General features: G+C 39.0%; 1 protein-coding gene across 1 annotated transcript; it reads left to right on the top strand.

Moving 5' to 3' along the window:
* Positions 1-3,414: 3,414 nt before the first annotated feature.
* Positions 3,415-11,417, top strand: GID8 (GID complex subunit 8 homolog). Its single transcript, XM_048820300.2, has 5 exons — positions 3,415-3,539; positions 4,282-4,411; positions 6,337-6,533; positions 7,038-7,235; positions 8,600-11,417. Exons 2-5 carry the CDS (start codon positions 4,294-4,296, stop codon positions 8,771-8,773), a joined length of 687 nt encoding a protein of 228 aa, XP_048676257.1. The 5' UTR covers positions 3,415-3,539; positions 4,282-4,293; the 3' UTR covers positions 8,774-11,417.
* The last annotated feature ends 409 nt before the right edge of the window (positions 11,418-11,826 follow it).

Raw genomic sequence — 11,826 nt, 5'->3', positions numbered from 1 at the left:
TTAGCATCTGGGGAGGGGAGAAAGAAATTCAGTGGGGAAAGTTTCCCATTTGCTTTCCAGACACCCTTCCCTCACAGCTTCATAACTTCCAGACTCCTCTCTTCCCCTATTGAGAGCACCTACCTTAATGAAGGACTTAAGGGCCTGTTTCCCACGTCACATTTGAAGCCTGTGTACAATATGACTTGGTGCTTCTAAATTCTAGCGCTCCAGATCATACAGTACTAGGAGTCTGAGTGCCCCACTGTGCACACAGTTAATTAGACAGACCAGCAGGCATTACATAGTGAATGATCCAACACTTACTCCACCTGGTATAAGGTAGAGAGAGGAAAATGAGTTAGTTGGCTGGCCATCCAATAATGTATTTATAATACATTGAAACTAGGATAAAGTTTGAGTCACTATAATCAGACTCCTTTAAAATATCCAGGATTTTCTTCATAAACTATGATGTTAGCAGGGAAGAAGGGTTGACAATGCAGACAAAACAAATCAAGACTAATACAGACTTATAAATTATGTGCATCTTTAAAACTTACTTTAAAACTTATATACAATAGCTAGATATTTCTACCAAGAAAGTGAGAGTTAATATAGACATGTGGGTTCAGCGTTAACACCCCATTAAAACAAACAGGAAAATTAACACCTCTCAGAAGTATTCTTTGTTTGCAAACTCATTAAAAAAATACTTGATCAGGTAACTTTCAACACATTTCCTTTGCAACAAAAATTACTAGAAACTCCCCCCGCCCCCCATGAAAGCTTAAAGTCTACAGGAAACTTTTAGGCATTACCAAAACTATATGGGGAGACATTAATTCTGAACATGTTTATTACTAGTGCCCCAAATTATTATTTATATATTCATTTTATGTCATTCTATATTTTCAAACCCAAAATAGTGGGATCAGCAGTGTGTCACTGGCAGCAATAGCTGTAGTCCAGCACCTACTTTTGTCTCAATTTCCTTTTATATTGGCAAACATAAGTCAATGAAGGGAAAATTAATAATCTATTTGTTGTTTGCCTGAAACCATGAATAAACCTGGAACCAATACCATAGACAGGTGCTCTGCACACACCCGGTCAAACTTTTCCTTGTTTTTTTTAATCAAGAAATTTTCATTTTTCCTGCTGTTATAGCTGCTTTTGTGACTTTTGTTCCTTTTACCTGTAGTTGCAGTTGTGGTATCAGTTACACTGTGCTACAACCTTCTCTCCTTTCCCTGTGTTTGAGGTGTGGTTCTCTGTATAGGAGAATCAGGAAGTGGTCATAGGGACTGGACCTCCCCATCCTCTCCACCTATATAGAAGTCTCCAGATAAACTCCACCTATTAGGGAGGAGTTGGCAAAGACAGATCATTTGAAGTGTTGGGGCGTGTTTGGATAAAAGATATTCTTCAATCTTATTAGCAAAAGAGCATAGGAAATAGAGTTCTATGCTTAAAATGTACTTACTGGTTGGGAGCCAGAAACTTTCTGGGTTTCCATTTTAAGGGCTCGTTTACACATTACATTGTTCCTGATTAATTCCAAAAGCCTGATGCAAAGCCCACTAAAGTAAATAGGAATCTTTCCATTGAATTAAATTGACTTTAGATCATGCCTTCAGAGAGGACCATAGAAGATAAGAATAAGGTGATTAGGGACAAGTGTAGAGAGTTAATGTGTGTTGCACTATATCTGGAGTTACAGACTCAGGGCTTATGTTATTTTTTATTTATATCTCACACTGGTTGTATTTATTACTGCTCTTCAATGGTAACTTTGAAGTGCTTGTGACAATTAATAATATATCTACAGTAGCTCCTTGTTCAAAAATCTCTATTGATTATAAACATTCAGTAGGCTTTTTTTTAATAGAAACAACTCAAATTTAAAATGATTAAATAGTGGTTGTACTATGCTATGACAATTTGACTGAGTTTTGGGGTTATGCTTTTCAGGGGCAACTGCAAAAAAAATAAGTGTGCAAAATGGGTAAATGCAACCTCAAATACCTGTTTTCAATGGGGATAAGGGAAAATGAAGCTCCCAGTTTTCCTGGAGGATTTTGCTGTATGTTGTTATGAAAATTTAGGCTTTTTTAATACTGATTTATCTATTTCTTCTAGGGACTGATTTTTTTAAATTATTTTTTAAACTGAAATAGCTAAATTAGTACCACCCATCATTTGGACAGTTAGCATAAAAATGGATCCGCACATTTATACCAGTAAAAAGAAAAGGAGTACTAGTGGCACCTTAGAGACTAACTAATTTATTTGAGCATAAGCTTTCGTGAGCTACAGCTCACTTCATCGGATGCATTCAGTGGAAAATACAGTGAGATTTATTATGCTCAAATAAAATCTCCTCACTGTATTTTCCACTAAATGCATCCGATGAAGTGAGCTGTAGCTCACGAAAGCTTATGCTCAAATAAATTAGTTAGTCTCTAAGGTGCCACTAGTACTCCTTTTCTTTTTGCAAATACAGACTAACACGGTTGCTACTCTGAAACCTGTCATTTATACCAGTATAACCGCATCCACATTATGGGACTTGTCCAACTTGAAATATACCAGCCTAATTTAAAAAAATACGTTTGTGCATAGTGTAGACAAGGAAGTGAACAAGCTGTATTGCATAAGCAGAAGACAAGGCAGGCCAACGCAAAACACATGCAGCATAATCCCTGCGGGTCCAGATGGCCTTAGCGTGCAATGGTGACATCAGGGCATCCCACTAATAATCCCGGCACAAGCGGGTTTAATCGGCATTCAGATTTGACCACAAATCCTACATGCTGAACTCTTTTCAGAGTAACAGCCGTGTTAGTCTGTATTCGCAAAAAGAAAAGGAGTACTTGTGGCACCTTAGAGACTAACCAATTTATTTGAGCATACGCTTTCGTGAGCTACACCTACATGCACCCGATGAAGTGAGCTGTAGCTCACGAAAGCTTATGCTCAAATAAATTGGTTAGTCTCTAAGGTGCCACAAGTACTCCCTTTCTTTATGCTGAACTCTGTGCCTGGGATTCATATTCATCCCACTGACTTTCATGGGCCCAATCGCAGGCCTGTGTGAAAGGCCCCGATGCTACAGAACCTGTCAGACAGATCAGTGGCTGGGGAGCCCTGAGCGCGCCCTACAGCGCCGGCCTTGCCTCCTCTACCGCCCTGGGGGTTGGGCAGGGCCCAGGGGTGGGGGGATAGAGGGGATGCGGCCCGCCACATATCCACGCTGATTTTCTCCACCGCGTCCAGGCTGGTTAGCATAGTCGAGGCCTCCCTCCCGCAGTCTCTATGGTACTTCCCCGACCAGCCTCCACGTCTTCCGTAATCTCTATGGTGCTTTCCCCTCTAGGTCTTCTCTGGGTTTCCTCTTCCGCCATCTCAATGGTGCGTGCCGCTCCCCGGCTCCGGCCGGTGATTGGCTGGGAGGCCAGTTCTCGCGAGACGAGAGTTGTGCGCAGAGTCCCGGCTGAGCGAGGCGGCGGAGTGGGGTTTGGGTCCGCGCACCGGAGCCGGCAGCAGTGGCTCTTTGGGTAAGATGGCGCCTGTTGACCCTTTCCTCGCCTGGGGCGATGAGCCTCGGGCCCTGGCTCGGGGGAAGGGCGCGGAGCCTGGGGGTGGGAGCGTCAGGGCCCGGCCAGGGCAGAGGCTGAGGAGGGGTTTGGGGGCCCTGGGGTGTTAGGTGGCGGCAGAAGCGGCTCTAGTCCCCACGGAGCTCAGGAGGCCGGGCCCGTCCCCTCGTGAGCATCGGGGCTGGGGGAGTCTCTGAGGGGCGCGCGCTTGGTAGGGCCGAAGGAGCCTTCAGTGTCTTGGAGGTGGTACCGTAAAGCCCCGTACCGAGCCTGCCCCCTCGAGACCCCGGCCGGCTCACGGCCCCTCGTGAGGTGTGGGGGATAAGGCCTGGCCAGCCTGTGTGAGAGACGGGCTGTGTGCCCCCTCGGAGAGGGTGATTCGGTGCATGGTATGGGTATGGAGGGGCGAGTGTGTACGGTGGCGTCTGTTGTATGTATATGGGTTGGGGGGCTGTATGCTGGGTGTGGGTGAGGTAGGGTGGGGGAGATGTGTGTGGGTCGGTTTCTGTTACAGTGGCTGATCTCAAAAAAAAGCGTTCAGTTCTCCATTCGATAACTTTGTTTAGCCAACAATCTTCATTGAACCAGCAAAGAAGGTATTAATAACCAAGCTGGTCCCACAGTCCTTATAGGCAAGTTAGACTTAACTTTTCTTTCACCTGCTGGTATTTGTGCCAAGTAAGATACTTTTCATTCCTTATAGTGAAAGTCCAGCATGAGTTATGCAGAAAAACCTGATGAAATCACAAAAGATGAATGGATGGAAAAACTCAATAACTTGCACATCCAAAGAGCTGATATGAATCGCCTGATCATGAACTATCTTGTTACAGGTAACAATGAGCAATGGATGCTAGTATTACATTTAGTAGGTTGGTCTCTTTTTCGATCATTTGCCATTTATTTTAATCAATAAAATTCATTCTTACTAGAATGAGCTATTAAATGGTTGATACTAATAGACATCACCATTGCCTATATTTTCTGTGATTTCTAGAAAACATATTTTCTAGAATTCACAGAAAATATAGTTGATAATTATTTAATAAAAATAGTTTAGAAGTTGGGTAAAGGAAAAACTAGTTCAGTACTGCCTTTGTAGCGAATCACCCACACACTGTTAGCAACATGTTATTTTTGCTAAGTAAAACATTGGAGAACCAAATTTTGTTGACTTTGATTATATAGCCTCTACTGATTTTACCCAATATATGTCTTCTGTCTGTTTTAATCTTAGCTTTTCTGCTAAAAAGATGTTTCCCTTATGGCATTTCTGGTTTGGAACAGCGTTACCTATAACTGCACAGAGCTTAATATCACATCTTTTATTATACTATTTTCTTTAAATTGGAAATGTGTGATGGCTTCTACTAATGTAATCTGGACTGCATTGAACAAGCTGTGTCCACTCTTTTTTCATCACAGAGCAGGAGAAATTATCAGAAAACAACTTCAACTAATTTGGTTGAAAGATCAGACTAATTACGAGGCAATATATACTCAGAACAGCTCAGGAAGACCAGAATACTTAATGTGCTCGGCTTCCAGAAACTGCAATTTAAGAGTCACCAGAAACCCTTCAGAAATTGTCCTTTGGCGATGTACATTAATTTTCATGGCCAGATGCACCATAGTGGAGATGGTCATATTCATCAAGCATGCACCTGAGCAATGGGAAACGCATTAGAGTGACCATGTCAAGTCTGTCATAAATTGTTTGTGTATATGTATAAAAGTAGTGTCTGTATAGTTCTGTGACTCTTTTTTTTCTGATGAAAAGAGCCTTCATGTGGTATGCAGATGGGAGTTCAGACTCTCTCATGTTTATGCTAATTATAAAATGGGTAAAACTATTTAAACACCAGACGACTGCAATTTTTTGCTATCATCTTTCCTGCAAAAGAATAACCATGTCCAAATATACCAGACAACAGAGTCCCAATCATGGGGTCAGTGGTAAACTTGAATCCTTCCTAGTAAAATTTTGTTTTATATCCTCTTTCACTTTGCATTCAGTTAAATATAGACTTTTATCCTATATTTATCGATATAGGAACTTGATGAATTTAGAGAGAATTAAAAGTGAAGTCTTTCTAGAATTATGCAACTTATTTAAATCAGCCTTTCGGAGAAACTTGTAAGTTCATATATTTTTAATCATGAATTTGTATTTACAAAAATGCCTGCGTCATGGAAAAGATTCCAAATAGGATCGCTTGGACATCTTGGTATATTCTCTTAACTTGGTTTATTAACTAGAAATTCAGAAAACAACAACATGTTCAGAAAGCAAGGGTCCATAGCATGGAATGTCAATATCCACATCATGTGGCTTTACTCCAGGTGTCTAAAAGCTCCACAGGGTTATTACTGATCTGGTGCAGCCCAGCCTGTCTATAACCATGCAGTGTCCCCTCCTGACCTCAGATCTGATTTTAAAGGCTCCATGTGCAGGGACTTTTATCTGTGTGACCAAAAAGTGCTGATGATGACTTCAGTCCTCTCCAAGCCAGTTCTCAATAATATATCCCTATTACTGAGAAAATCAAAATTACTGAGAAAATCAAACCATCTTATGCCCAGGAGTTCCTTTTAGCAACATATATGAAATGTCTCCAGCCTCCTAAGGTCTTGTTTAAGCAACATCTATGTTTCAGATCCATATAAGACAGTTGGAAGTATACAGGTTTGATAAATCTGTACTACTGTATATAGCTTATTAAATAGAATTCAGATGTGAAATGTGTTTATATTTCAGAGGGTTTTAAAGAGGCGGCAGAGAAGTTTCGGATGGAGTCTGGAATTGAGCCCAGTGTTGATCTAGAGACTCTGGATGAAAGGATAAAAATTCGAGAAATGATACTGAAAGGACAGATTCAGGAAGCCATTGCATTGATAAATAGTCTCCATCCGGAATTGTTAGATACAAACCGATACCTTTACTTTCACTTGCAGGTAAGACCCAGTGATTAGTTTGTATCTGGAATTGTTTGGAGACTGAAGAAAGGATGTAATTGCAAGCATTCACTGATGTAGTATGGGATGTGATTTTAACTGTCTATTTCTTATGTTATGGCATGGAATGCAGTAGCGTTTTAAAGAGTGTTTTTAGTTTGTATTTATTAATATATACAACATAACCATATTCATCTTACCTATGATTTATAAACTCCCAGATTGCTGATGGTTAGTCATGTCTTCTGGAAGCAGTTACAAAGTTTCTTTAAAACCTATCTTCCAGGTTTTAAATGGCTCCAAAATCAATTGAAAAATAGGATTAAGTATACTACTGTTAGTCCAACAAGAATGTATTTGTGAATTTTAATAATGACAAAATACTGATTTAATACAGCTTTGCAACTTAATTTGTAGGAGAAGAAATGGAATACCTAGAGCCTAACACATTAAACATCACTTACACCTCTATTGACTAACCTTGCTTTGTTCTTACGTATATAGCAGCAGCATTTGATTGAACTGATTCGGCAGCGTGAGACAGAGGCAGCCCTGGAATTTGCTCAGACTCAACTGGCAGAACAAGGAGAGGAGAGCAGAGAATGCTTGACAGAAATGGAGCGCACGCTGGCATTGCTTGCCTTTGATAATCCTGAAGAATCACCATTTGGAGACTTGCTCAACATGATGCAGAGACAGAAGGTAATGAATGCTCAAATGAAAGCTCTTTCCACTTTTGTTTATCCTTGGGGACAGCTAATATTACAATAGTTTGTACATAATTACTAAATATTTATGAACTGGTATGGAGAACAGAAGTATTTCTAAAGCTGAGACTTCTGTTATAACAGCAATATTTTTAGAACACGCAAGAACTTTTGTGATGTAAAACATCCCCCATTTGTGAAACTATGGGCTTGCTTTGTCCATCTTTTGATACAGTATAACTACTGCAGTTTCCTCTTTTACGCTCCTCAAACTTCAAGGTGTTCAGAATGATGCTGCTAGTGCTGCCGTCTTGCTCTAGGAAACAGGAGCATATTTCCTTTTCACTGGCTTTCTGTCCACTTCTGAGAGCAAATCAGAATTGCTCTTAGTTTTGTTTTTGTTTAATATTACTTGGATTTGCTCATTTTGACCTTTGTTTTTCCACCTGTGTTCCTCAACTGCTGCCACTATCCCTTCTGTTTGTTTTTTAAATCTGGAATTCCTTTTTATAGTTAGATGTAGGTAACACAGCATAACTTTAATTGCTGCTTGATTTTGCTTAGACTAAAACTGTAACAGATTGGGGTAGATCCTAGAAGCATCAGAACAGTGCTTCCTATATGCAAGGGTTTTGGGAAGCTAAAATGGCTTAATTTCATCTTGCTGTTTCTCCTCCCACACCCTTCCTTCCTAATTTGGGAGCTGCTAATAGAATATGAAAGGTAAACTTGTGCTTTCTGGTGTTGTGCATTAGAATTGCCTTATGTAGGGAAGGTAAGGCAGTTGTAGACTTCCTTTTGGGATGGATATCAAGGGAACTATGTTCTCTCTTACAGTATTTTTTATAGAATTGTTTAATCTTCTATTCTGGGGGGAAATTGGTAGTGGAACTTCAGGGCAGAATTTTTATCTTGAACTTTGGAGAGGCAAAAAAAACCACAGTGAGGTAATTTTCTATGTGGTTAAATTGCTCTAACTTGTGCTGGTCGCTCCACCATCAGGATCCCTGTGGCACATTGCTTTCTGGTCTTACCTCCTCATCCTCACCCTTGAACTTCCTTTGTGCTGGGTGGGCCAGGAGGGGCTGGCATGGTAGCCTTATGCCAGTTGAGCAATCCTCAGCTGCTGCCTTAAGGCAGATTTAACACCTTGTGGCATTGCTGTAATGGTGTGGGAGAGGGTTTAAAAGGCCAAATCCTCAACTCCTCTTACTTGTTTTCAGTGTAATGTGAGACCAGTCAGGTGTATAAGCTCTGCTTTTTCTAACTTGTACTCAGAGGAATTCATAAACTCTGCAAGACATTCTCCTTCAGTTAATATATATGATCACTACTCTAAGTTCAATATTTCTTTTCCAGGTATGGAGCGAAGTTAACCAAGCTGTTCTAGACTATGAAAATCGCGAGTCAACACCCAAATTGGCTAAATTACTGAAACTACTTCTGTGGGCTCAGAATGAACTGGACCAGAAGAAAGTAAAATATCCCAAAATGACAGACCTCAGCAAGGGGACAATTGAGGAACCCAAGTAAATTGTGTGCAGATGGACACCAAGAAATCTTAGTACTGCACAGTATACATTTATATCAGTCTGTGACTGAAATATTTTTACTACAGTACAGAACTCAACAATTCAGATTTTTTTCAACGAACATCTTATTTAAACAGAGAAAAGTCCCTTTTAAATGCTGAGAAAACAGCATTGAAAGGCGCTGCATCTCTTTGAAAGTCTGATTTAGGCTATGCACTATCATACATTTTAAAAAAATCCAATTAGACAGGAAAGAAAATAATGGCATTTTAAAAAGTACAGTGCTCAAGGTTTCTAATTGGCTACGGATGCTTAGTTTAGTGGCCAGTGAGTTAAATGGGGTTAACTATTCAGTTAAGTTTAACTCTCTCTCATTTGAAATGTATATAGATCAGTGAATATTTTCTACCTTATGTTAAGTTATAGCAAAATATGCATTTCCCCTTAAAACTAACAACTGGTCAAGTTTTCATCTAAAAATTTCTTACTGTACGGCCAATCTTTTGCATAGGAAATAGTGTATAAACTTGTAAATCATAATTTAAGGACTTTTTTTCCTTGTTTCTGACTCTGGTGCTTTATTTATATGGTGAGAGCTATGTTCACAGTGGATCAATGACCCATCTTTTCACAAGTAGTATTGCTGGAAATAAAAGTTTCTTTTTAATTTCAAGAATGACCAAATGGCCTCCTGAAATAAGACATTAAATCATATATTTAAGTAGGGTTTTGTTTTTGATTATTCAGGGATTTTTTCCTTATATTAAACTTTCACCTCTATTCACTGCAGTGATGCCAGCTGGTTACTATACCTTTAATGGCCACTTGGCTTGGTTAGCTGAAGTCTTCTCGGTGATACGGGGGAAGACGAGAATCATAGACCTTTTTTGCGCAAGTGTCCACCCTTATGCAGGGTCTGCCTTTGTGGAATAGCTTGCAGGATTTGGGGGTGGGTGGCATAGTTTGTAGTGTGCTAGTGGTAACCATTCTTTTGGCATATTATGCCTTGGATGAATCGAGCAGTGACGTTACAAAACCCTTTTCCATAATCCCAGTGACTTCATATCTTTCTGAAGAGATGCGGTTCATCTTCAGAGCTGTACTGTTGTTTGTTGGCTGTTCCACTCGTGTTAGAAACATTATAATGCTTACATACGAGGCCCTGATTTTCTTGGTCACTGAATTGTAATTTGGGTGTAGGATGTTTTGCTGGATGTATGACTTAATCTTTCATTACTTCATACTGGTATATCTCATAGTATTATGTACTGACCTTTGCCAAATTGAGATCTAGATCTTTAAAACCCATACACTGAGTTATTACAAAACTGCTGAACAAAGACCAATTTGGTGGAGGAAATAGCATAATATCACAGTGCACTGGCAATTTACACTCTACCCATCAGATACTGTGGATATCCTAGTCTGGTAGCTATTACCCTGTAAATTGAAACTACTTAATTTTCTGGAATACTTACACATTAAACTGTAAAAGCTTTACAGAAACACGACTTAGAGAATAACAAAACCTGTTACTGATTGCTTTACTATGAACACTGTTTACTTGTGTGTAGCTATTTTCTGGGGGAGACAGTTGTCTCATAAGAAGCTACAGAGATACCTCAGTGCCAAGATTAGGCTAGGTGATGTATATAAAACACAAGACTGATCTGTCCCATTTTACTACTGATGGTTTTATTTGACATCCTAAGGCTTTCACCATACGCAACTCTTGTAATTCATACAAAACTGTAATGAACTTTCATTGGCCACCACCTGCAATAATGAGCTGGTTTTATTTCACCCTCGTTGGTTATTCTAACAATTTACCTGAACTGAGAAGATAAATACTGTTTTCAGTCAGTTGCTGTTTTTAAAAAAAGTATAATATTTTAATTTGAAATCTATATGGTTAGTGTAATTTTGTTTAATAACAAACTGCAGAAATTAAACTCTGTTTGCTCTGATTCCTTCATGAACAACTGATCAACTTTTCCTCCAGTCTGACACTTTTTGTGCTGATCCTCATCTGAAGCTTTTCCAGGAGGAAGTGGAAAGTGGTGCATTTTTGTGGCATGACTAGCATTTTTCTCTGTGAGAAATGCGATATTACAGACCTGGTTGAAGAGTTCACCATACTTTTAGAATGCTGCATTAATTCCATATAGTCTTTGGGCGAAGTGCATAGATTGCTTATTTTTTTTCCATTAAAAATAACGTTTTCTAAGAGGTTGAAATATAACATTTTAGTAAAGGATTATTTGAGTTTGTTTATTAATATACCACATTGATAAGCAGCTTTAATCTGTAAAGTCTTTAACTGCAAGAAAATATTCAAAAGCTATGCATTTTACAGAAAGCATAAAGATAGTCATAATGGTACTTTTAGGGATCTTTATATTAGTGTATATAATTTGCATATACAAATATAATATATATACTCTGAAATATTCTTGAATGGTAGGGGCTGTGAAACATAACTTATGGAAATACTGTGCACAGTAAATGCAGACCTGAGTACATGAATGAATTTTTGTCATGCATGAGAAATGTCTTATTTGGTAACTACTAATTATTGGATTTTGTTATATCCATCATTGTTAGATAACCACTTTAACAAGTAACATTAAATACCACTTTGATCAGTTTGCTGTTAGTGTAAATATATTGTTTTGTTCCACTTCACATAACAAAATGGTACGAAGATAGATTTCTTTGCGTATGAATGATATGGCAGCACCTAACTATGATCTGTTCTAAGCTCACTGGTGGCAAACAAATATAGTAAATGTTTGCTACGCTATTCATATCCCTACCACATCCTTTCTTTTGTTGAAAGATTTGCTTTATTAGTGATGTGAACACAGTCAGGATGTAAAATATTCTGCTTTGTAAAGATATCTTAACTGTATTTGATTGGATATAAACGTCCCATATTTTCATGATGGTTACCTACTTAATTGTTTCTGCCTCTTGGCTGTTCCCATTATTCCATTTTGCCAATCAAATATGAAAGGTAAACTTTTACTTGCTGCTGCTGTTTAATGATGGAGG

Source organism: Caretta caretta, chromosome 13, assembly GCF_965140235.1.
Source record: "Caretta caretta isolate rCarCar2 chromosome 13, rCarCar1.hap1, whole genome shotgun sequence".
Taxonomy (NCBI): domain Eukaryota; kingdom Metazoa; phylum Chordata; order Testudines; family Cheloniidae; genus Caretta; species Caretta caretta.
Note: the sequence above shows the minus strand (reverse complement) of the source record. Positions and strands in the feature narration are given on the sequence as shown.